General features: G+C 60.4%; 2 protein-coding genes across 9 annotated transcripts in view; both read right to left on the reverse strand.

Annotated features, from left to right (window-relative positions):
- The window catches only part of PTPRF (protein tyrosine phosphatase receptor type F), an 86,267-nt gene that overhangs the window by 23,305 nt on the left and 36,860 nt on the right, over window positions 1-26,102 (reverse strand). For all 8 annotated transcript variants that reach the window (XM_049693966.1, XM_049693971.1, XM_033421914.2 and 5 more), the window contains 7 exons: window positions 17,859-17,969; window positions 8,204-8,473; window positions 6,102-6,683; window positions 5,746-5,882; window positions 5,161-5,305; window positions 1,275-1,580; window positions 441-634 (listed from right to left, as the gene is read on the reverse strand). In XM_049693966.1, coding sequence (XP_049549923.1) covers window positions 441-634; window positions 1,275-1,580; window positions 5,161-5,305; window positions 5,746-5,882; window positions 6,102-6,683; window positions 8,204-8,473; window positions 17,859-17,969 — 1,745 coding nt within the window. The remainder of the gene's footprint in view (window positions 1-440; window positions 635-1,274; window positions 1,581-5,160; window positions 5,306-5,745; window positions 5,883-6,101; window positions 6,684-8,203; window positions 8,474-17,858; window positions 17,970-26,102) is intronic.
- SZT2 (SZT2 subunit of KICSTOR complex) overlaps window positions 1-26,102 on the reverse strand; it is a 227,496-nt gene that overhangs the window by 10,451 nt on the left and 190,943 nt on the right. The gene's annotated exons all lie outside the window — the stretch shown is intronic.

Genomic DNA, 26,102 nt, shown 5'->3' on the forward strand with positions numbered 1-26,102 from the left:
TGACCACCCGGGTGGGGGAGGAGGGCTGCCGAGGAGGAAAGTACATCTCGACAGCCCAGCCCGACAGCGAAGGCACTTTCCGAAAACCACAAAGGCGGGCTCGAGGGGCCGAGGCCTGGGTCTGTGCAGACAGTGCTCTCACTGCTAGTGCTGGTGGCTGCGCCACAGCGGTGGCTGCCAGGCTGGGACTGGCACCAGGGCAGATGGCGCTGGCCGAGCCCGGACTGGCACAGCTCAGGCAGACCTAAGACAAGAGGAGGGAGTGCTCCGGGCACCTGGCCCTAACCTCCTGGTCTCAGCGCTTTCCTAGCCCGATACGAAAGGATGTCTTGGTGTCACAGTCCCTCTGAGAGCAGGAAGGGGAGGGGAGCAAACCTGGGTTCCGAAGAGCGAGTGGAATATGCTGGTCTCGCCCACCCGCCCACCTCCCAGTGTCACACCTGGGCCTCGGCCAGCATGACGTCCTGGATGATGGGTGGGCCGCGGGGCTCGCCATTCTCTAGCCGCACGTAGGTGACCTGGTAGCCGCGGATCTGACCGTGCTGCTTGCTGGGGACGGGCAGCTTCCAGGAGACGCGCACGGCAGTGGAGTTCAGCGGCTCCACCTCCACCTTCCGTGGCGGCCCGCTGGGCACTGGGGACCAGGTGGAGAAGGAAGTTAGGTGCGTGGTATGCATCCGGGCACAGCGTGCTCCAGGGCCTAGCCTTCACACCCCACTGCCCCAGGAAAGGCCCTGGTGCGGTTTCCTTAGACTGTCTGCCCTGGAGAGGAACGTGGAGGGCTCCCTCTGCCTGGCATGGGGAAGAGCCCGGGACCCTGCGACCCCTCTGGCCCAGGGCTGCCTCACTTGGTGGGGAGGGCAGAGGTGGGGAACAGGTGGAGGCGGGGCACCAGGCCTTCCACCACCCCAAGTCAGCACAACCTGGCCTATCTCCTGGGCCCCACATCACACCAACGTCTAGAGAGGCAGAGCCTCGGTGACTCTCCTGAGTGATTCTACTAGCCTCCCCAGTCCTCCTCCTTTCAAATCTTGCGGCGGCTGCCTCTTCGGCCTTAGCCTTTTAAGGCTCCAGCTGCCTTGAGGAAGCCCCGCAGCTGGGATTTGGGCACAGGCTGTCCCACAAGCTACATCTCCCCACTTGGGGCCATTAAGCCTGCACTGGGAAGACAGCAAGTCCCTCTGGGCTTGCGGGAGGCCAAGGCCCTGGGAGCCCGGCGCGGGGATCCAGCGGCATGGCGGGCCCCGCCCCCGCCTGCCCTCGGCGCTGCCTACCGTCCTCGTCGGTGCGCACCAGCACCGGGCTGCTCTCGGGGCCGGGGCCCACGTCCGTGTGCGCCCGCACCCACACCCGGTACTCCGTCCACTTCTCCAGGCCCACCAGGTCCCAGCTGGAGTGCTCGCGGCCGACGCCGTCCACCACGTGCCGCTCGCGGTCCTCGCCGTCCACCGCCTCGTAGGCCACCGAGTACTGGGTGATAACGCCGTTGCGGCTGTCGGCTGGCGGTGGGACCCAACTTACCCGGACCGTGGTGGAGCCCACGCTCACGCACGTCACCTTCTGGGGAGGGGCGGAGGGGGCTGGGGAAGACAAATGGGGGGAAGCAGGCAGATGGAGGGTGGGGGTCAGAGACATGGCGACCAGTCACAGAGGACGGGAAACTCACCCAGGCAGGCTACTCCCCGGGTGCGTCATGGCTATCCCAGGGCCCCTCCAGGCAGGCTACCGCCACTGCCGCCAGACAGCCCGGCTCCCTCTGGACCATAGGCTCTTCTCTCTCTCTCTCTCTCTCTCTCTCTCACACACACACACACACACACACACACGCACACACAGCTCTAACACAGCACCTCACACACATACACTGTCTCACACACAACGCACAGGGCATCAGACACACACAAGCACGGGGCCACGCCACCCTCACTCCTGGTCACACCCACAACCACACACGGAGACCTTCCCCAGCTGCTGTGCTCACAGCTCTCGCTCTTCCCAGGACAAGTGACCTGATGGCTCTTCTGGTGCGAGGCTGCCTCGACAGGGTGTCTGCAGCTGAGCCACCGGAAACCGCAGAGACTGGAGGCCCCCAGGCAGTTTGGAGGGAAAGTGCCCATCGGAGGGGCTCTCACTCATCAGGCTCCTTGCGTGTCAGGAGGTGGGTCTGTGCCCTCCTCGTTCCCAGTGATGTTTCCGGCTCCTATTCCCACTGAGGACTCTGCTGCCATCACCTGGGCTTTCTCATCTGGAGTTCTGCCACCACCTCCTGCTCAGGTGACTCCAGCTGCCCCTCGATCCACTGGCTCCCAAGCCCCTCATCTTCAGAGCTTTCTCCTCCCCTGCGCTGCGGTGGTCCTGCCCCAGATGCTGCCACTCTCTCTAATACTGTGGCCTCCAATACCCCCTCGCAGGCCCTCACCTCTTGGCCCAGCTCAGCTGCTCAGGGCCCCCAGCACTGCACCTGCTCTTCACCCCCGGGGACCTCATCCATTGACCTACCTCCTTACTGCCCTCGATACTCAGCTTAGAACCTCACCACTCCTACCAACACCCCAAATTCCCCTCTCTGAGCTCCTGTCCAGCCCGTCCCAAGCTCTGAATGAACCCACCCCCCGTCTCCTCCAAGGTGGCATGGGGATGGGTAGAAAAAGCCACCAAGGCAGGTTGGCACTCTGTGAGCACCCCATGGCCTCCCCCGGGCCGTCCATGCTGCTGGCCGTTCTCTGCTCTCTGTCCGGCCCCCTTTGCCACTTAATACAAAGTACCTTCCACCTCCTCCACGCTCCTCAAACCTCCAGCTCCTGTCGCCTCCCTTCCTCTCAGCAAGTGACCCCATCTCCTACTTTGCAGAGAAAACCTTAGCCTCCCCAACTCCTCCGTCTCTTGCTACCAAACCCACCAGCCTGCCTCGGCTCCGAGTCTCCCCTTCCCTCCCCTGGGAAGGGAGAGGGGTGCCCTCCCGTCCAAGGCCAATTTCTCCCATCGCCCGTGCTCTGCCCTCTTCCCCACCCCCTGAGCCTCCAACTGTCTTTCTCTTTTCCATATTGTTTTTACTTCTCCTCGTTGACACATTCCTAACAGCATTTAAATAAGCTCAAGATTTCCCCATCTTAAAAGACACATCCCATCCTCAGCCCCAGAGCTTCCCCTACCGACTGCACCAGCTACAGTGTTCCCTCCCCGCAGCTAAGCTCTCTGTCTCTCCTTCCTCACCTCTCATACACGCCTCGTGGAACTCCAGTCAGCTTCGGCCCCTCACGCCAGGTCCACCCCTCCACATTACTAGACCTAGAGGACACGCCTGCGTCCCTCTGGCCCTGATCACTCAGCAGCAGCATCTGGTCTCCTTCTTGAAACCCTCTTCTTCCAACCTCCAAGACTCCCCTCTACTGGATTTCCTCCCATCTCTGGTCCTCCTTCCCACAGTCCACCTCCAGCCCCAGGCCAGGACTCCAGCAGCCTGCCAAGCACCAGCACCTGGATGGTACACAGCATCCTGAGCTTGGGGGCCTTGGAACCACGTGCGCCCCTCGCACCTGCTTCTGTCCCGTTTCCCGTCCTAGGGAGCGGCACCGCTCTCCTCCCAAGTCTCCACGCCACGTACAAGGCTTCACCCCACGTGTCCCTCTCTCTCAGTCCCCCACACCTAACCCCTCCCCAAGTCTGGCCAGCGGCATCCCAGAGAGCTTTCAGATCCACCCCATCACCTCACCCGAGCCGTCGTCTCCTGCCTAGACTGACGCACAACCTCTTCACTGGTCTCCGGTGTCCTGTCGGGCTGGCCCGCGCGTTTGCACGCGGTAGGCAGACAGCCCTCCTGCCTGTCCTCTGTCCCCGAGGCCCTGAATGCTGTGGTCTGGCGGCTGCTCCAGCCACACTGGCCAGTTGCTCGTCCCTGACTACAGCCAAGTGCCTTCCTGCTTCTTGGTCTTTTGCACCTGCTGACCCCCTGCATGGGGCTTCTGTGTCACCCAAGGAAGCCCTCCTCAACCCTTAAATCAGATGAGGTTCCTGTCACATCATCTCTCTGCTGTCTCCTCTGCAGCACTTTACGCAAATATAATTAAAAGCGCATTTGGATAACTGTGGGTTTAATATCTGTCTTCCCCACTAGACTAGGACCCCCTCGGGCAGAGGCTGTGTCAGGGTTGTGCTGCTGGCCCTGCAGCGTGCATGGGCCCCTAACAGGAGCATGGCAGGTGCTTCTGGAATGAATCTATGAACGTCGGGTCACACATTCACACAGTCCCATGTGACATGGACAGCCTCAGAAGACCATCACATGTCATCACATGTGCTCACTGTCTCAATGCCATGATCCCAACCACACACACACATGGCCCCGTTATCACATACAGCCTCACAGACAGTGGCCCACTGTGGCCGCGTGACCAGACAGCCTGTGGCTCACGGTCTGTCATGGGACAGCTGCAGAGATCCCAGACACCCCGAGACACACTCGCTGGATTCCAGTCTCAGAACAGCCACACAGACCCGATCACGGTGACATACACGTTCAGGTGCTGCAGCTAAGCTGCTCGAACGGGCACACACTCATGGCACCAGAGTCTCACTCACGCAGGAACACGGTAACACGCCACGCCACAAAGTGGGCTCACACATGGCCTCACGGACGGTCCAGCACACGGGCGGCCACACAGTCCCAGCGCGGGTCACACGGCCTCATCTGTCCCGTGTGCAGCTGGCTCAGTGCGATTGCGCGGCTCACACAGATTCTCATGGAGGCGGGGCAAGAGGTAGGAATACGGGTAACAGGGAGATGAGATGTGGGGACGTGGGGAGGGAAGACGCCCACCAAAGCTGGTCTGGGACACAGTGAGCACAGCGGTCCCTCCACTGAGGGTGGCCCAGGGGGCTAGTGTGACCAGCACAGACCAGGTGGGAGGAGGAGACGAATCAGAGACATAGAACTTACCTGGGCGGGGGTGGGGCTGAGGGAGGGCAGGAGTCGGGCAGGGAGCAGCGAGGGCAGCAGCCGCCTGGATGCAGACTAGAGGGCACTTACCTGCCCCTCACTTGGGGTCCAGACTGAGCCCAGGGCCCAGCAGATCTGACCACCCCCCTGGTCGAAGGGGAGGGGTGTGTGTGTGTCCGCGTCCCGCCCAGCCGTGGCAGACAGTGGCCCCGGGGGACACTCACTGGATTGTGCTGTGCGAGCCTCTATGGTGGGCGTGAAGACGCCCACCCCCATCTCGGAGCGGGCAGCCAGCTGGAAGCGGTACAGGGTGTCAGGCTTCAGGTCCTCTACGGTGTAGGAGGATGTGGGGTCGAAGGTCACCTTGTGCTGGAAGAGCAAGGAGCACTCACCGACTGCCCTGAACTGAAAGGTCACTCAGAGGTCACCCCCAACAGGGGCTGAAGCTGATCCCTGGGGACCCACTGTGGCTGCAGGGCTGGCTCCCTGCCACGTGGCCACCTGGACCGCGCAAAGGCACCTCACCGACCACGTGGCCATGGGAACACCAGGGACACGTGGCCCCAGGGAAGCTTAGGGCTCTACGTGAGCCACAGAGCCTACGAGACCCAGGACAGACCTAGGGCCTTTGTCCCTGGCACAGGGGTGACAAAGACTACAGAACCACACGGGCCACGTGGGCCCCAGAGCCTCAAGGGGCTGTGCCCACACAACCACAGAAATCGAGACGAGCCTGCCTGGGAGAGCCCACCACAGATCGCCAAGGGCCAGGCGGAGCCCTGCCGCCTCCAGCCCCGCTGAGCGCTCACCTGCTGGCCCGCGTCCTCCGCCGCCCAGTACACCAGCTCGTACTTGATGATCCGCTCCTGCGGAGGCAGCAGCCACGAGAGCTGGATCCTGGTGTCGGAGTCCGCGTCGGCCTGGAAGTCCGCGGGCTGGGCGGGCACTGCAACACCCCGTGCCCGGTGCCGTCAGCCTCGCCAGTCACCCCGAGGGCAGGGGCACCCAGGGGAAGGAGGTAGGGGAAGTCAGGGTCTCACCCCCACGCCCGCCCTGCCTTCCCCAGTGGCCGTGTGGGCGGACACGGGCCCCAAGCTCACGGCTGAGGGACGAGGCGCCGCCCAGCCCCGCTCACCCCAGGTCTGCCTGGCCGGCCAGTGCCTACCTCCCTGCTGTGTCTTGACCTGGATGGTGGGGCTGGGGGGGCCGTCACCCACGGCGGTGAAGGCCAGCACGCGCAGGCTGTAGGTGATGCCGGGCAGCAGGCTGCCCACGGTGGTGAGGAGCCCGGCGTCCGTGTTGTGTTTGTGCCAGGCGCTCAGGGGGCGGCGGGAGTCGGGGGTGTAGTAGACGCGGTAGCCCCGCAGCAGGCCGTTGGGCTCCTCAGGTGGCTCCCACTGCACCAGCATGGTGCTGGCGCTCAGCATTCGCGCCTGCACGCGGCGCGGGGGGCTAGAGGGCGCCTGCTCCCCCGTGCGCGCCCGCACGGCCTCGCTGGGGGGCCCGCGCCCGATGCTGTTCACCGCCAGCACGCGGAAGGCGTACTCCGAGAAGGGGCTGAGGCCGCCGATGCTGTAGCGGGTGGTGGCCACGCCGTCCACCTCCTGGAAGGGGCCCTCTGCACCCGCTGGACGGTACTGGATGCCGTAGTAGGACACGGGCTCTGAGTTCCCAGAGTCCCAGGTCAGGGTGACACTGGTGGCAGTTGTCTCTGTCACCACAAGGTCAATCGGAGGCTTCGGCAGAGCTGGGGACAAAGTGGAAAGCTCAGGGCTTCCCGAGGTCATGACTCTAGGAGCCAACCCTGCCCTTGGGATTCATCCAACCGGAGTGTGGTTGAGCCCCACAGCCCACCCTGAAGAATGGCCTGGAAGGCCCTTGGTGACCTCTGAGTTCACTTAGCGGGGGCTGGTGGCCTTGGGTCATTCACTGTCTACCCAAGTCACTTCTAGGACTCCCTGGATCCTCACATCAGCCCTGGTAACTCATCTAATAAACAGACCCAGAGGGGGCCTGCCCGCGCCCCATGCAGATGGGAGGCGCACAGGCTGGGGAGCAGAGATCTCTGCCTCTGCAGCATGTCTGGGCTCCTCCACTGGCAAGAATGTGTAACAGGGGCTGGGAGAGGGACTTCCTTAGGGAATGGCCCTGGATTTGAGAAAGAGTGACGGGCTACTGGCCCCACAGACCGCGTGGCTTGGCTCACACTGAAGGTGAGGTCCCAGGTCCACAGCCAATCACTCAACAAATAATACTGAGCGCCGACTCTGTGCCAGGCACTGTGCTAGGGCAGAGGACACACTGTCACACGGTCACGTCCCTGCTCTCGTGGGGTTTACACTCCAGCGTAAGAGAGAGACGATCAGTGAGTTGATAATCATGGTTCTGGTATGGGTAAAGACAGCAGAAAGCAGGGTGCTGAGATGGAGAGAAATCCAGGGGTGCTCCTGGATGGGGTGATCAGGGAAAGCTTCAAAGAACTGAGACCTGGAGAGCGAGATGGAGCCAGCGACGGCAAGGGAGGGGTGCGGGCACGGCGAAACAGGACTATCAGCCTGCTCGGTTCATGGCAGTGAGGATCCTGGTCTTTATCCTAAAAGCAGCCGGAAGCCACTGGAAGGTGTTTCTCCCTTTCTTTAAAGGGGGTAACATGATCCTGCTTTTTTTACCTTTTGAAAAAGATGATTCCAGCTGCAGAATGGGGGTGTGTTGGAAGGGAGAGTGGAAGCAGGACACCCCAAGGAGTCTGCACTACATGCACCTGTCCCAGGGCTCCGGGCGGGGAGAACCCACCCTCCTTCTACTGTTTCTCATCCTTCTTGCCAGGAGGCTGGTAAAGCCGAGGGCCTGGTGCTATGTAGTGGTTAGAGTGGTGTGCGGTGGAATCAGACGCCCAGGGTTCAAGTCCCTGCTCCATCATTTACCTCCGTGTGACCCTGCACCTCAGTTTCCTAACTTAAAAAATAAAATCGGGACAATGAGAGCACCTATCTCCAAGCGTGACACCACCTGAACAAAATAACCTTTGCTTACTAACCAGCACAGCGCCTGCCCCCAGGGACCCAACACCTGTTAGCTATAAGGATTCAGACATTTCTGACAGGAGCCCCTCCCTCCACCAACTAAGGGCCAGGAGGACCCCGAGGCCGGGCACCAGGAGAGCAACGACCCTCAGCCCTGCCTGTGCCTCGGCAGCCACACTCGCCTGCCACGTCCCCTGCTACAGGGAAGGCCACGGGCCACGGCAGGCACGCCAGCGGCACTCACCTTTCACGGTGACCTGGGCCATGGCCTCAATCATGCCCAGCGAGGAGATGGCCACGCAGGTGTAGTTGGCGGAGCGCACCACGTTGCTGAGCTCCAGCACGTTGCGGCCGACTGGCATCTCGTCCTCCTTGGTGAGCTCCTCGGCCCCCATCATCCACTTCACATAGGGCATGGGTGCACCCACGGCGACGCATGTCAGGTTCACGCTGCCGCCCGGCATCACCTCCTGGCTGCTGGGAGGGATGGAGAAACGAGGAGCCACGCGGCGCACTGCGGGAGGAGGGAGAGAGGCACTCACAGCCCGGGCAGGACACGTCGGGGGATGCAAGGCCAGGGGCCCCTCATCCAGGAAGCCCCTCTCATCAGAGCCAAGCCCACCTCAGAGACAGGAGGGGCAGAGTCCCTGGGTCCCGGCTGACCACCTCCCACCCCGCTCTCAGGGACTGTCTGGAACACGAGAGATTCCACAACCAAGCTCCCATTATACAGCCTAGGAAACTGAGGCCCAGGGTCACACAGGGACTCCCTGCAAGGCCTTGTCAGGGCCACATCCCAGGTCGCCTTCCAGTGCCCGCCCCTACCTGCTCCTGACCCCCCAGGGGTCTCCAGAGGCGCTAGCTGGGGCACTAGTGAAAGAGATCCAGGCATCCCAGGGTGGAGGGTCCTCAGAGCATGACTGGGGCAGGGCAGAGGGTCAGCCTGGAAGGGACACGGCCACCCTCTCTCGAGCCACTGCCTCCACCTCCAGACCACGGTCCCAGAGGAAAAGATGAGGGCAGTGGCATGACCACCTGCCAGGACCTCAGCCGTGCTGAAGGCACAGCCTGAGAACCCAGGAGTAGGGGCGGCCTCCAGGAGGGACTGGGCAGGGGTTTGGGTTCAGGGCGGGCCAGGGACGTGGTCCGCGGGCAGGATGGGCATGACGATGGCAGTAACATGATGAGGGTGCCAAGCAGACGGCCTTCAGCACCAATGAACGAGGATCTCAAGGGGGAGGGTGGCTGTGCCTGGCCACGACCTCCGGCCTTGGGCTCCCCGGGTCGGAAGCTGTTCTGAGCCTCTCAGTTCAAGGTGCAGCCTGGACCCCCCACCCCCCTGCCAAAGTCGCGAGCTCGGCACAGACTTTCGGAACATGCAGAGGGAGGGAAGGCAGGCAAGACCTAGCCGTGGGCAGGCATGCTTGGCATGCAGGCGGGGCATGCAGCTGGTGGGCAGAGGTTGGGGTGTGTCCTTCCTGGGCAGCCCTACACACGGGCCTGGAGAAGGCAGGCAGCGAGCCTAAGAGGCCAGAGGGGACCACTCCGAGTGTGGGTCTCTGAGGGCCCTTGCTGGGGAGCCCAGGCATGCGGAGGACCCACGGTGCTACATCGAGAGCACCTCTACCACAAGTGCCAGACTGCTGCTCGCACGGCCCCAAAGCACAGAATCAGAGCTCGAAGTAACTGCAGACACCACCTGGTCCGACCTATGACCTCGCTACACAGGGGTCAAAGTGGCAGCCCACAGACCAGACGTCCAGCAGATCACCAGGTCCTGCTAATGCACCACCTAACATATCTTTCAAACGCTAATTTCTCCGCAAGTCCACAGGTGACTGCCACCTCCGAAGTCCGAGCCACCATCCTTCCCTGGACTGCTGTACCAGGTTCTCCTCTGCTCCTCCTGCCTCGCTGGCATCCTCTGGGCCACCGATCCCGTAACTGGCCCGCCACAAACAGCTGGCACAAATCCAAATCTGCTCGTATCACCCCCATGTTAAAATCTCCCGCGTGGCGTTTTAAAGGACTCCTCAGCCCAGACTACACCTTCCTCAGCCCCTGCCTCGACCCCAAGGCCTCCAGACAGAACCGAAGCACTGCCAGTGCCCCAGCGGGCCGGGCATGACCACCACCAGGCGCTGGGTCTACTTCCCTCTGTGCCCCAGGCTCCCTGGGCCCTCAGCGTGTCCCGCGGGTGTCTAGCGTTCTGCCTTCCCCTAGAATCGGCATCCTCATCTTAGGAGAACCATCTCAGCCCCCACTCTCGGTTCTTGGGGTACATGACCCAGATCTGGCTAACAAGAAAGAGCCTTCGGACTGCTGTGAAAACTATTAGACGAACGCCCAACCAAACCGTTCAAATATCTGGATCCAGGCCTGCCTGACACCAAATCTGCTTCTACGCTTTTAGTTTTGTAAGACAAGTTTCCTTGTTGCCATTAAGCTGATAGTAGTGGGCTTCTGTCAGCTGTCCTAAAGCTGGGAGTCTACACTGAACGACAACAGCGCGTCACAGGTCTCTACCTGTGCCGCAGTGCTGTGCAGCAGGGAACAGGTGGATCCCGGGTACATGGTTGGCAGGAAGAAGCCACGACAAAGAGCCTCCTTTGAGCACTCCCCGCAAATGGCACAAGGGTGAGGCTGGGAGGCACGTACATGGTGCAGGCACTCCCTGGGCTCTGACACTGAGCCTGGGGGGCAGGCCACGGGGGAGAGACAGGCCTGCCGGTGAAGGCACAGCCCTGGCTCGAGCAGAAAGGCACAGCAGTCCTAACTGACTAAGTGAAGACTCTCCTCTCAGCCAGTGGCTGCCCCGCCTCCTCCTTGTTCATAGGCATCCAAATGGGTTTGGGGGAAGGAAACCACTGTTGAGCACCTCCTATGTGCTGCAGAATTCCACACTGTGGATGCTAGCACCTCCCAGTTACAGACGGGGGAACTGACTGAAGACTGACACTTCGGGGATGCGCCCGAGTTTATACACGTACTAGAGTAGGTCTGTGGGATGAAAAAGCTCGCGCCCCTTTGAGACCCGGCTCACAGGGCTGAAAAGAGAGACCTAGGAGGCTCCACGAAGAAGCTTCTGGGTCAGCCGAGGCTGCCAGGAGAAGACAGTTTCCAGCTGACATGAGGATGGGCCTTGAGCCTGTGTCAGGTCACAGCTGCAAGCCTGACTGTGGTCAGTGGCAGAATCTTGGGACCTGATCAGGTCCCTGGACATAAGAACAAAGAGCCCCAGGAGAAGGAAGTAGGTCCTTGGCCAATAAACCTTGGGTCCCAAGCTAAGCAGTGCAGGAAACTGACTGGGCTTTAACTCAAATAGTCCTGGAGAACAGGGTTTTCTGTGCTACTGCCAGGAAACGGAGGCCCTTTGGGAACTAACATCGAGAAGAGTTTTTATTTGATTAATTTATTATTTATTTATTAATTTATTTATTGTGGTACGCGGGCCTCTCACTGTTGTGGCCTCTCCCGTTGCGGATGGAGCACAGGCTCCGGACGCGCAGGCTCAGCGGCCATGGCTCAAGGGCCCACCCACTCGGCGGCATGTGGGATCTTCCCGGACCGGGGCACGAACCCGTGTCCCCTGCATCGGCAGGCAGACTCTCAACCACTGCGCTACCAGGGAAGCCCTGTTTTTATTTTAATTTTCCCCCTGCTAGATGCAGGTGGAAGGGAGAAGCCCAGGGGCTAAGGTGAGTGAGAGGTCAGGTGTGACCCTTGGGGCCATCCCGAGCACCATGCAAGGGCCTCAAGCCCAGGGACTCCTGGAAGGCACACCCTGGCAGGGTGCCACCCTTCATGCTTTCACAGGGATACACAGCCACACACGAGGAGCCTGGACGCCGTTTCCCACAGCTCAGACTCATCTTCCCCACAGCGTGAGGGAGGTCAGGGTAGGTCCACAGAGGGAGGGTGGGGCCACAGAGGCGAGAGACTACCTCCTGGGACCCCGAGTGACCATGGGGGCCCGCACCTGGGACCTGCCTGGATGGCCACCCCCATCCCAAGAGCCAGGGGTGGCTGGCGTCTCCCTGCAACAGTCCCACCGCCACTCCTCCCGCTGTCACAGACACAAGGCCTCCCAAAGGGGCAGGACTCGCCAGGGACTCGGTCTATTGACAGAAGCAACAGCAGGGAAGGAAAAACCAGAGCCGGGGAAAAATGCACTTAGGGTCTAATCTTGAGCTCCAACAATGCCGGTCTATTACCGTTCCCTGTGCATCCTCAGAGCTGACATTTTATAGACAATTTCCCAAACAGGGCCTTGCCATTGCTGGATGATATTCCAGCTGTAACTTTTAAGTCTAATAATTGGAGCTGACAACCCGCTATGACAGGGCGGAGTGGCACCTGGAGGCATCAGCATTCAGGGGGGTGACAGCCTAACCGCGGGGGCAGGCAGCCCCGCAATCTGCATTTACTCACGGAAATTTCTCTGATGAAAATAACACAGTGTTCAGGAGGGGATAAGGGGCAGGATCCACTGTATCAAGATAAAATAACTCTTTCATAAATAACCTTGTGGCTGCCGCAGAGCAGTAATTAAATGCCGACACACAGTTTTAAGTAAAGCTGGAAAAATGTTAAGATGGAATTATCAGCGCCAAACAAATTACCAGCCGGGCAAATCCCCCTGGAATATTTAGAAACTCATTTATGCCTTGCCATTAAAGATTTGTGTACATGCTTATTTTTGGTGGGACCACAGACGGAGAGAAGAAGGGACAAGGGACTAGGAGGGTGGGGGAAGGGGTGCAGGGGTAGGCGGCTGCAGGCTGGGCTCTCTCTGCTGCTGACTGTTCTCTGAACCGACCCGGCAGATCTGCCCGGTCAGCGAAATGGTGTAACTGAAATGCCCCAGAGCTCAGGAGTGCATATGGACGGATGCTCGGGGCTGATATCTGAGCCGAGGCCACAGCCCTCCTCCCGACTGGCTCCCTCTCCCTCGCGGAGGAAACTCAAGCCGCAGAGAGAATGCAACAGGGGACCAGGTGGCCCGGGTCTGCTCCCTGGGGCTTAGCCCAAAGCCCAGGAGACAGGAGGACCTCCTCTGACCACTCAGACCATGTGACACAGGACCACTAGCCCTTACTGCTGGTCCCAGGACTGGAGGAGGTAGGGGCCTGGCCCTGGGGGTGTGAGACTGCTCTGGAATGGGCTGCTGGAGTCTCTAAGAAGCGCTCCCCAAACTGCGGCTGGGCCAGGGCCTCTTGCAGGCCCCCACGTGGGCCTCCCTAAATGGAAGTTGACCGTTCAATCAGGTGTGAGCTCCTGCTCTGAATGCCCAGCATCCAGCATGGGACTGAGGAAGTACCAGCTGTCTGGGGGGCTTGGGCAGAGAGAAGGGCCCGGGGCAGGTGGGAAGACCCTCATTTGGATCTGATCGGAGACGGAAAAGACAAGTCCCTGGGGGACTTCCTCAGTGAGCCACGATGGCGCCCCCCACCCAGCGCCCCAGACCCTAAACTCAGTAGGCAGAGCAGGGCTTTTGCCCATCCAGTCTGGGAGAGGGGCTCAAGGACGGCGCAGACTCTGTAGGACTTTCGCCCTGTGCTGCAGGATCTCGAGGGGTGAGCTCATTCTCCATTAGCCTTTGCCCTTTATCTTCCCAGCGGTTTCGACTGAGCTTGGACAAACGTGGATTTTAGGTGAGGGGGACTGTGGAAGGCCCCACAGGTATGCGTAAAGCCCTACAGCTCTTACTGCTCCCACAACCACTCCTGAGCTCCACCTGGAGCAGAGAGCTGGCCTGGCCTGGGCACAAAGGCAGGGACCAGTCTCGTGCCATGCACCATGACCACCTGACCTCCCCAGCAGGGGAGCCCAGCTAAGGGGACATGCAGACACATGGGGTGTCAGGGACCCAAGCAGCAGAAACATGCGGGGCAGGGGGGCCTGCCCACCCACCACTGGTCCTGCCCGCCTGCCGCCCAAACAGTGGAGCGCAGAGCCCAATGGGCGGGCAGGCCTGACTGGGGCCTGAGGAGCTGACCGAGCCCGCCGTTCCCTACGGACGGGAGCATCCCGTCGATGGGCGAACTGTAGATGGATAAGAAGTGAAAAGGACCAACCTTCTCGCTGATCTGAGAGATGAGAGTTTGGGTTGATGGTAGAGTGCGATGAGGATGAGGAGGAAATAAAAAAAGACAAGGAGAAACACAGAGAGTAAAAACAGGCCAACCTTCATCTGCCCACACAGCACGGAAACGAGACAAGACTCTCGTGCCCCACGCACACGCATGTGCCCGCAGGTGCGCGCGGACCACGCCGCTCACAAAAGACTCAGGACTCATGGAGGACACGGCGGACAGGGCTGCGTCCCGCTGGCAGGCACTGGGTGCCAAGGGTGGAACAGGGAGGGGCGGGAGTGGGGCACAGGCAGGCCCCCATGCCTCACGCGCACCTCAAGGCTCGGACAGACCCAGTGAGCTGGGTTCGGGGGTCAGGGCCCACCCAGCCCACAACCCCACCAAGGCGCATGGGCCACTAGAACCCCGCCACCTTGAGGCAGCCCCACGCTGTGTGGCACCAGAGCGTGAACAGCTGGTCTGGGAGCCTGTAGGGAGAAAGGCCGTGGAGCCATCGCCCTGCTTAGAGACAGCTGTGGCCCAGCGGCCAGGTCCCTGCAGAGAAGGGGGAAGGGTGGGGGCAGGTAGGCCAGGCTCTGTGGGAGGCGTGGCTCCTCCCGGGTGCCTGGCAGCTGTGTGTTCTAAGAGCTGGAGGAGAGAGACGCTGTGGATGGAAGGAGAGAGTGAGTCACTGGGGGAGGGAGTCGGACGGAGAGAGGTTGGTCCACCCAGCAGGCCTGGGCCTGCTAGACTGTGGGTGGAGCTGCGGGCAACTGTGAGCAAAGTCAGACAAAACTGGGTGATGAAGGCCCAACACTGCTATCCCCACAGCGGGAGCAGCTCCGGACTGTGTGCCTGGCCCTGGGCCAGGAGCATTACATGCACGGTCCCATGAAATGCAGCAACTGCAGGTCTCAGAGAGACAATGGGAACCCCAAGTCTGGGGGACAGAGGGACGTGAGGTGGACACTGAAGCCAAATCCGAGGAGGAGACACGGCCTCAGGCCCCGTGGGCACGGCAGACGACAGTCAGAGACGGATGGAGACGACAGCCAGCGCGAGGCTGTCCATCCAGAGCAGTGTTTCTTAACGGGGGGGGGGAGGAGGATTCCCCCAAGCGACACTGGGCAAGCTCTGGAGACACTGAGTTGTGACAAGGGGGTGCTACGGGCACCTAGTGGGTCAGTAAACATCCCACAATGCCCAGGACAGCCCCACACAGCTAAGGGTTACTGGGCCCCAAATGGCAATGGAGCTGGAAGCCACACTGAACCGGATGCTGAGGTTCCTGATGGCTGGAGCCCAGTGGGGGCCTCCCAGTGGCTGCCGCTTGGCTGGGAGGCAGCGGGGCACAGGCCGGTGGGCAGGCCAGCACTGGGGGCTTCTCCATGCATGGACCACCCACAAGCAGGGTTCAGGGTACAGAATTCGTGGCCAGCACCGCAGAGGCTGTGCCAGGGGAACTGGGGTTGATGGGCCCTCAGCACTGCTGGGGGCAGAAAGCAGGGGCTTTACCAGGGTCGTGATGAGGAGGGGGTGGACCCCAGAGGCCAGGGTCCTAGGAGCAGGGCTTTCTAGGTGTCTACAAGTCCAGAGTAAGGCCTGTCCTAGGGCTACAGGGCGAACTGCTCTCTGCAAAGCAGGGCAGGCACAGATTCAGCTGGGGCCTGGTTATGAGGCAGGTCCTAGGGACAGACTTAGAACAGGCCCTTAGACACCAGGGCCCACAGGAATGTGTGTGTGTGTGTGCATGTGTCAGAGAGAGGGAGAGACAAGGCAAGTGGGGTTGGGACACCCTATTTCAGAATCCCTAGCAAGTGGGGCTAGAACTAAAGGAACCCCTACATTCCCTGCCCAAAAGGCCTGTGGAAATGGGCCCAGGAAGGCAGTTCAGGAAGACCTGGTGGAAGGGGGGATGGGCCAGAGTCCTGCCTGAGCTCACCACGTGTAGACAGTGGGGTCCCCACAGAGAAGGGTAAGAGGGGCTGCAGGTAAGAGCCTCCTGGTCGGTGCCTGAGCCACCAGCTACAGCAGCAGCCGAGCTCAGCTCATCCAAAGAGACCCACTGTCCTGCCTCAGGGCTAAGGCTGGTGTGATGGTGACTTTGGAGAACTCCCCAGGCCATCCACCTTGGGTCTGGGACTTCTCCTGCCTCAGGACGGCCTCTGCAGCTCTGCCCCAGGAAACGTGCCCCTATGACCGCACCCAAGCTCGCTTGGCATACACAGCGGCTCTGCCGCGCCTCTCCTCTCCCTGGTGCAGCCACACGCAGTGAAGGACTTTGTTGCCGAGGCCCGGAACCTCCACATTCTCGAGGTTATGGTCTTTTGGAAGAAGTGCTTGGTCAGGCCCACACAGCAGGGGGAGTGGTCCGGGTGCGAGGAGGCAGGTCTTTGAGGAGGGTTGATCCAGCTGCTCCTCTCAGAGGGGACGCGTCAGGCCCCTGTGCGCTGGTCAGAAGCTCTGCCTGAAGCAGGGTGGGGGAAGGCTGTGCAATCTACAACACTCAGCTTGGCCATTTGGGTGGCTTGCACGCTCCTGGCCTCCCTGCCCTGATGCTGCTCCTTAAGACAGGCCCTGGGTCAGCTCAGGGGAGCCTCCAAGAGCAGAACAGCTGAGAAGGGGACCAGTGGGGACCTCCCGTCCCATGCCCCTAATTCCGACGAGGCATCAACCAGTCTCTGAAGCACAATTTGCCCATCACCTGTGGCCTCTCGGGATCTTGTGCCCTGACACATCACAGCCCCTCAATAAGCACATGGGTTGATGGCTTAATTCTCTCTGCCCTGTCTGACCATGTGGCCCCGAAGAGTGGGACAGGCCACTGCCATTGCCCTGCCCCACGCTTGGCCCTGGGCGGACAGGCAGACGACACCCTTTGCGAAGCTGCAGTATGCACTCAGCATGATGAAATCATCGCTGCGAGGAAACTGCATCCACTTTCCTTTACAAATCCCCGGAGTGGAGACGGTTTCACTTTTAATGATGCCCATCTGTGCGGGAGGGTTAAGTGGTGGTGGGGGATGGCAGGGGTAGGAGGGGCGCCTAGGGCCCCTCCTGGACACCATGCACACAAAACCCAGTGTTCTCAGGAAGGGGTAGCTGGCCAGCTTTGGTTCCCCTGGGGCTGTGAGCATAACAGACTGGACAGGCCAAAACAGTCCCCAGACCCTCTCTGCTGGGTACCCGGACTTGTGAAAGTGTGGGATCCACGAAGTCCCAGCAAGGAACACCTAAAACACACCAGGTGCTCACCTGTAGGGGCTCAAAGCTGCCCTGGCCTGACCCCCTACACAGGGTCCTGGCTGATGACAAAGCACAGCTGGCTCCTCCTCCAGGAAGGCCCCAGGCAAACCCGGTCAGAAGGCAGGTGCACCTGGCCCGGAGCCCACCCTGCTGGGCTGGGCAGGACACACTCAAAGAAGACCAGGCAGGTGTGTACACGTTCACACACACACGTGTGCCTGCTCTCGCTCTCTCTCTCTCTCTCTCACACACACACACACACACACGCATGTCTGCTCGGAAGGCTCTAGACTCCCACGGGGCTCTGGTCCCATGAGGCAGGACCTACAAGAGATACAAATGCTCCCAAGAGTGTCTGTTTCCCAAAGGGCCTGCGGGAGGAAGGCAAAGTCGGGGCGGATGTTAGAAGCTTGCCCAGTGGGAGCTGCTGCTGCTACGGCTGCTGCAGAAAGAGGCGGAAAGGAGGAGAGACTGGGCCCACGGCAGCCCGCTAAGTCCACACCAAGGCTCGGGGCAGCAAGCCCGGCGAGGGCAGCTCAGCTCCGTAGAATCAGGGCTGGGCACCGCCTGAGTCCTTACCTCGCACATACAGGTTGGCGGGGGCCGAGTAGCGTGTGCCTGCGGAGTTGGTCGCCACACACTCGTACTTGCCTTGGTCCGACTCCTCGCTGCTCTCAATCTGCAAGGCACCTGTGGGGACACAAAGACAACGGTCAAGCCTGCGACCCGAGGAGGGGGTCTCGACAGCATCTGAGGCTTGTGTTGACCAGACGTTGCAGACATCAGGGCCACACCCCGGCACTAGTGCTGCCTCCGGGAAGCTCTCCCTGACAAGCCCGGAGGCCTCCTGGCTGGAACGGAGGGTCGTGCTCTGGAGCACAATCCCGCCCCACGCGCGGTCCAGTTGGGCCTGCTGGCTCGCCCGGGGGCTCCACCCCATCCCCCATCTCCACTGAGTGTCTGCCATCCTCTGGCTGGTACTGGAGCCTGTTTGCCAATGAGCATCCCCATCAGAGCACTGTGGAGCCAGGCGTGGGTGGGACAGCCTGTAGACCGGCTGGCCTGAGACCTCTGAGCGTGCAATGCCCTCCTCGGCAAGCCCTGAGACTCTGCCGCCCACCGGAACCCACAGGAAAGAAGGGGTGGTCCTGGGGGCCCGGTGCCCAGCAGCCTTTGCTCCCAGCACCCCCCTCCCCCCCACCAGCCCCACCCATTCCGGCTCCTCTCCTCAGCCTGGTCCTGCTAAAGTGCTTCGACCCACCACGGCTCCTGCATAATTCAGGAGGCTAATGGAGGATGCAGCTCGCACTCGGAACAGCGCCCTGAAGGGCTGCTTTGGCCACAGACGGACAGACAGGAGCCGGGACTGGGGGTGCCGCTGAAAAGGACGCTCACAGAGGGTGGAGGAAAGGGCTGGGGCCAGTCCTGGCAGGTCCAGGCCAGGGAGGCCGAGGTGAAGGTGGGGTGGGAGAAGGGGGTGAACCTGGCCGACATGGCCACCTCCAGCCCTGGCAGTAAACGCCTGAGAACTCTGCTGGTGAGAGCACACCGGGCAAACCTTCTGTGACAGGGAACATCCCGAGGGACCAGCAACGCCCGCACCCTGGAACAAGCCGACGGACAATCACACCCACACAGGACGGTCCAATGGACAGTTAACAACCCCACAGGACACAGCCTGACAAAAACCACTGCCTGCACAGACCTACCCCTCCCAGAGCCCAGGCCAGCTGACAGTCACGCCCACACAGGACACACACAGAACTGCCTGACCCCACCTGACCTGACCTGACCGGAGCCACTAGAAGAGTTCCAGGCCACGCTCTCATGGCTCAGGCCCCAGGGGGGGGCCACTGTGTCTGAGCTACAGCCCCTTCACCACCCGACACCCCTCTTCCGCCACCCAGACCTGGGGCAGCAGGAGGGGCGTGAACATCCAAGGGGCTAGGAGCTGGAGGTGGGGAGAGGGGTGCCCAGGCTGGGCCCTGATACTAAGGGAAAATGGGCTGGCCTGCTCTGTGGTCCTGGGCAGCCCTCCCCACCAGCATCAGGGAGTGTGAGGGCCCAGGGCCTGTGCCAAATACCCATCTCCTGCGAGAACAGCCCCGATGGGCACTCAACAGGTCATGTTTATGGGATGGATGGACGCTGTCACAGAAAATGTTCATTCAAGCAGGTGGGGCTCAGGGCCCTGGCCAGAGGGAGGGGGGCTATATCAAGGTCAGCTCAGCTGGGGGTAGCGGGAGTCCTGGCTGGTGCCACAGGCGGGAGCAGGGAGTGGTACCTGGGTGGGATCCCTGCTGGGGGAGGAGGCTCCCCTGCACTGAGAGCCAGGACTGGTCAAGGGACCCAACACAGACCCTGAGCCTACTGCACACAGAAACCCCCAAATCTGGAACCAAGACCAAGACCCAGCAGCGGGGGCACTGACGAGTCAGCACAGGCTGAGAGGATGGGCGGGGGGATCCGGAGGCTGAGTCCTGTCCTCAGCGGGTGATGGACAAGATGCACCACAGGGGAGCAGCTGCTCCACCCAGCCACATCTTCTGTTCCAAGAGCAGCCTGGCCCTAAATTCTGAGGGTCTAGCTGTGCCCAAGAAAACTGAATAAAAGCATCACGGAAGCCATCATTTTACAGGGTGCCTGCTCTGGGCCAGACACTGCCCAAATCCTCTTCCTCTCCTCTAATCCTCACGACCCCACGAGGGAGGTGGGGCCCTGGCCCTGACTTAAGAGGAAACAGACTTCTGAGAGAGAAATTGAGTTTTTAAAGGAGTTGAGGTGAGTCAAACTCGAACCGGACCTTTGAGTACAGTCCGGGCTTGGAACCGCAGAACGTAGGGTCCTGCTGCAGGAAAGCAGCTGGGGCCGATAGGTCAGGGGATCAGGCTACCTAGGATCCTGTTTATTTCTGGGGTCATCCCAGCCTCTACGTTAAAGTCTTAACTGTGCGTCCCTCCTAGCGTTTGCTGGGCTGGAGGATTTACAGGGGGATCCTCATTCTACTACAGGGCTGGGATGCTAACGGGGAAGTTAGTGATAATTGAGGGCCCAAGACAAAGAAGGTTCTCAAGAGGGAAGGCAAGGCTCGGTCATGCTCCCCCACCTCATGGGAGGACTTTCTGTCTCTGGCCAGCCTTGAGGACCAGGGCCTGGCTTCCCTGCAGGAGTCAACAGAGCCCCTTCTGTGCGGCTGGCCTAGAAGGCCTGGGCAGTTGGGCTTCCAGCCCCAAAACAGGGATGAGCTGAGTATCTCCACAATCCAGACTTGCAATGGATGAGTCACAGGAGGGGATGGCTGAGAGTGGATGTGTGTGGTGGCCGGTGGTGCTGAAGGGGCTGGAGCTGGAGATGAGGAGGCTGGAGAGGTCGGGATGGGGATGCGGGAGGTGACGGACGGGACTGGACGGGATGGAGTGGTGGTGACGGCGGTGGCGGCGAGGCGTGGTGTGGCGAGATGCACGGACAGCATTCTTACCTCTGATTGGTGAACCACCTGGCGAGGTAATTTGAATGCAAATAAGATCAGAGAGAAGCATTAGTACAAAAGGAAGGAAAGCCAAATCAGATAAAATAAAACATGAGAGAGGGCCTTAAATATCCAGAGAAGTTGAGGCGTGGCTTAGGTGTGAGCAAGCACCAGGCTGCGTGTAGGCAAAGCTGTGTTCCCCAGGTCGCTGGCGCGGCTCTGGGGAGGGGGAGGCTGAGGCTGGGCCAGCAGGGCTGGGGGTGCCAGGAATCAGGGTGGTGAGTCAGGGCTCCTGCAGACTCCACCGGCTGAGCTCAGTGGAAGGGCCAGGTGAAGAGAAGAGGCGATAACCCCACCCTGCAGGGCTCTCCAGATTCCACAGGTGAGTAGGATTTCCAAACAGAGCACTTACCCAAAGCAGGGCATTTAAGCAGACCAAAGAAAGGGCTAAAGGGAGAGCTCACCTCAGGCTATCACCAGACCAGCCCTCCACAAACACACACACCAGCCCCCTACTCACCACCGGGTGGCAGACCCCTGTAAAGCCACCCGACCTTGCTAAAGACCTTGCTAAAACCCAACTGACGGCACAGTCCTCCCACCTGATTGGTGAGAGCCAGGGGCCATTCCCCGCCCCCGCCCCTTGCCTGTTCATTGCCTTGTAACCCGGGGAATCAGCAGCCTCTAGGCTGCTCACCCTGCAAATGCCTATTGTGGGGCAATCATGAGGTCTGGACACGCTCCCTTCCCAACAGGGACCCCCTCTTCTACCACTGCCCCATCCGGAGGAGTGAGGGGCCTGTGGGCAGGCCCAGGTCAGCCCCGTCCACCCTGCCCTTCTCTGCCCACTTCTGGGGAGGGAAGTGTGCAGGGAGACAAACACTGGTTACTATCTCATTGAACCTGAAGACACCCACTTAGGAGGAATTATCCACCTCGGCAAGAATGAGGAAACAGAGGCTGAGGAACATTAAGTGCCCAAAGCCAGAGGTCACACAGCTTATGAGGTGTCAGGAACTAACCAGGTCTGGCTCACAGCCTTCCCACTGGACAGAGGCTGGAGACAAGGCCAAGGCAAGGTCCCACAAGGCCAAGCTGCTGGGACCTGGGCTGTGTGCAGGGCACGCAGAGGCTGTCCAGGAAGAACCATCATCACCGTGATCCTCCAAGCACGGTCCACGGATCTTCAGGGTCCCCAGAGGCCCCTTCGGGGGGTCCGCAAGGTCAAAGCCATTTTCATAATACTGAGAAGCTTTTTGCCTTTTCCACCCTTGTTCTCCCATGAACATACAGTGGAGTTTCCCAGAGGCTTCAGGACATGTGATAGCACAATAGACCAAAGGCAGAAGCAGGTATGAGAATCCAGCTGTCTTCTATTAAACCCCAAATTAAAGAGGTTTGTGAAAGTGTAAAACAGGGGCACTCTTCTCACTAAATGCTTTTGTTTCACGAAATATGATTATTTTCCATTAAAAAATATTGTTTACGTTAACATGTAATGGGATTTTTAGTTATTTTAAAGTGGATTAATAAATATTTAAAGTCTTCTCAGTCTTAACACCTAACATGGCAAATACTGATAAAACCCACACAAACCAAAGCTCTTGGAGGTCCTCTGATATTTACAATCAGGGGTCCCGAGACCAAAAAGTCCACACGGCTGATCGACTCCTACAGTCCAGGCCTGACCTGGGATGGGGAGGGGAACTGGGAGAGGGAGGGGTGGCAGCTAGATGCTCCAGGACTGGGACACCCTAGCTTCCGGCCTCAGCTCTTCCGAAACCTAGCCTGTTGTGTGACACGTCTCTGGGCCTCTCCGAAAAGTCGTTTCCCCACCAAACGGAAAGAATCTGCCTTTTCGATTTCCCGAGATGGGTGTGGGAGACTGGAGGGTCCCCCAGATTTCACATTGCCCCTGAGGGGTGCCAGTGGGTTCAGACAAGAGGGACCATCACTGAGAGTGGCCCTCCTGGCAGACCGGCTGATGGTGGGACGGAGGAGGGGCTGCAGCCCTCAGGCCCACCGCAGAGTCCCATCCGCTGGGACAGCGGGCCTCTTGCCACACCCGATGCCGGCATCCCGGCTCAGGTGTCAGGGTGAGCAAGCGGTCCTCCAGGGTAATGGGGATGGCAGCGTGCACACGCAGGCGCCGGGAGGAGCGGAGCACAGGCGGTGTCCCGCAGGGGCCCGTCCAGGCTTGGCAGAGTGCAGGGCCAAGAGCAGTGGTTCGGAGCCCCACTTGGAGGTCAGCCCCCTCGCGGCTCCAGTGATGCTGTCCGCTCCTGACTTCCACTCTCCCTGAGCTTGTGCCCATTCCTCCAGGCCCACACCAGGTCTCAAGTGAAAATCCTCCAAGAGGCTCAGGCTGTGGCGGCAGGTGACATCACTTCGGAGAAGAAGGCGCCTGTCGAGCAGAATCCGTGCCTGGGCCGCGCACGCCGCCAGCTGCCCTCCTCTCCAGCTCTTCACGCCCTGGTGACACGTGCTGGGGCTCGGCCCGCAGATGCCCGAGGAGTTCTGGGTACTGGTCAGGGCGGGCCTGAGGTCCGGAGAGGACGAGACTATGGCGCTCTGGGGCCCTAGCAGGGTCCAGCTGCTCCCCAGGCTCCAGGTTAGTTAAGACGTGACAGAGGCCCCCTGGATGCCGTCCCGGGGGAGCTCCCCGGCCTCGGATCTCCACGTGACCCGGGGTGGGTGACTCCCTAACTCAGCTGTAAAGGAGGCATGATAATCACAAACTGTCCTACTTCTCAGGGTTGCAGGAGAATCAAATGCAACCAAAGGCAGGAAAGCACTTTGTAAACTGTTGGTGATGCGTTACCGTGAGGCCCCTGTAAGAGCCGAGCGCTCAGGGGCCCGATTCCACTCCAGCAGGCATGTCAGACGTGCGTGGCACAGCCCCAGCACACTTCTCAACGGTACAGGACAGGGGCAGCAGCTACTGGGTCAAGGGTCAGGGCCCGGGGTCAGGCAGTGATGGAGACAGTCCTGTCAGTTACTGCGGAGGTGGGATGACTGAGGCCGCTCAGGTGCCATCCCAGGAGTTGGACGCTGGGCCCACTACCCTTAGGTTACAGCTTCCAGGAGGCAGGAAAAGTCAAACAAGAAAGCAGGGGGAATGAATGTGAGTCTGAAAGGACAGGGCCCAAAGGTCACGTTCAGGAAATCATTCATCCTAAGGGCTCAGAGATGCCTGTCCTATGGCGGGGCTTGTGCTGGCCACTTGCGGGGCCCTCACAGACGGGAGCCAATCCCAGGCCCTCCCTGCAGAGTGCCCAGCCGAAGTGAGCAGAGCTGGAGCCAGACGGTAACAACACAAAGCAGGGTGAGTCCTGAAGGAGCAGGTCTCAGGCAGAGAAGGGGAGCTTCACGTTCCAGTGAACGTGAGTAGAGGGCGAGGATGTGGTCGGGGGCTCAGTGCAAGTCGGGGAGTGGCCGGAGCTACAAAGAGCCCCATTCACGGAACCCTCATCACACGCCAGTCGACTACAGCTCTCACTGCCTTTGTCTCACTTAAGCCTCACTGTAACTCTTTTTTAAAGAGGAGAAAACTGAAGCTCAAAGTTAAATAACCTAAGCGAGGCCAAAAAGCTAGTGAGTGCAGCCGGGAACTGATGAGATGAGCTGGGGAAGATGACAGCTGGGGATGAGATGAACCGGAGATGGGAGCTGGGGAAGGGCGAGAAGGGCTCTGTGTGCCTTGTTCAGGAGTGTGCACCTGACCATGGAGGCAATAAGACGCCACTGGGCTTGTCAGAGCACAGAGGGTGCAGGCAGAAAACTCCGCCAGTGCTGCAGGATGGATTCAAGGGGAGGGTCTAGAGGCAGGGAGAGCAGTGTTTGGTGACCTGGGATACGGCCAAGGCAGCAGAAGGAGAAAAGGGGACCAACTGAGAACCATGTGGGTGACAGATCAAGAGGGTTTGGTGGTTCCTTACATGGAGAAGGAGTTGCAGTGTGTCCTAGGTTTCAGGTTAGAGGGGCTGCCACTCAACAGAGAGAGGGTCAGGGGGAGAAGGTGACCGCTGTTTGGCGAGGAAGTTACCACGCTTCACAGTCAGGGTGACGCCCAGAAGGCAGATGGGTGTTTTAGTTTGGAACTCCAGCAAGATGTCTGGGTTAGACAGAACTGGGAATCTCAGGAGTGGAGGTAAATGGTACCTGAAGCTATAAGGGTGGGCGAGCTGGCGGGGGAACGGCTGTGTCTATGGGACAAGAGCAGGGTTCACAGGCTCCCCGGCTTGGGGAACGAGCAGGAGGGGCTGCTGGGCAGACAGAGAAGGGGCACTCGGAGAAGGAAGAGGAAAGCCAGGGAGACAGAGGAGAGAGTGGCTAAGAGGGAGGGAGGGTGCTGGCGGCTGCTGAGAGGCTGAGGAGGCCGGCGAGCAGCACCCAGTGGAGTCCTGGGCGGAAGCTGACTCACAGGGCCGCGAATGGGTGCCACTGGGCCCGGCACACAGCAAGTACTACATAAATACTTAACGAACGAACAGGCGAGACAGCGCGCCTTCCCAGAACTGCTGCCACAGGCAGCGCCGTTCCGGGCAGAGGCCAGGCCTGCGGGGAGGACCATCTGGCTGCTTGGGGAGCCTGCCTGGGGGCTGCGGGGAAACGCAGAGGAGCTGAACCATGGCGGTCACTGTGCCGCGCTGGGCAGTGGCCGCAAACGCTGGTGGACCGTTTCCTGCCTTGATTATAGCTGTTTTAATTAACTGCGCTACAGCTGCCTCCATCTTGTTGAGTTTAAAATTAAATTAAATGAGCTAACACTTCACAGGCTGTCTCAGGTGGCCGTGGCTGGGGCCAGAATCCTGCCCCTGCTGGGTGGCTTATCCCTCACTCCTCCCCTGGGCACCACAGGGGTGCCCACCTGGCAGAAGTTGGTGAGGAGGGGCTGGCAGCCCAGGGAGTGGCGGGGCACCTCTGCAGCCGGCAGGGCCCTGAAAGGGGCACAGTCATGTCCTCCTTTGTGGTGTCGACACCATAGGTGATGGGCAGCGGGGGCTCTGGCTGGTGCTGCCCGAGCCATCCCGCCTGAGCCCGCCATCCCACAGCCAGCAGGAGGGCTCCTGGACCAAGGTCTATCAGTGCAGCCCATGCTGGCAGCAGATGCAGAATTGCAGCTAAGCGGATTCCAAGGCTCCTCTCCCGCCTGCTCTGTTCCCACAAAAACTGAATCAATTATCCTGGCGGGAGCCTCGCAGGCAGATCGATCGACGGGGCGACACCTCCTGCCCGGTCAAGGCGGCATCCTTGCTCGCGGGGCTCCAAGCTGGCTCGACTGAGACATCCAGAGGAGACAGGTGGCCCTGGTGGCCGAGGGATGGCAGCACATCCCCCTGGCTCCAAGCCTC

The sequence above is a fragment of the Orcinus orca genome, chromosome 1 (assembly GCF_937001465.1).
Source record: "Orcinus orca chromosome 1, mOrcOrc1.1, whole genome shotgun sequence".
In the NCBI taxonomy this organism is placed as follows: domain Eukaryota; kingdom Metazoa; phylum Chordata; class Mammalia; order Artiodactyla; family Delphinidae; genus Orcinus; species Orcinus orca.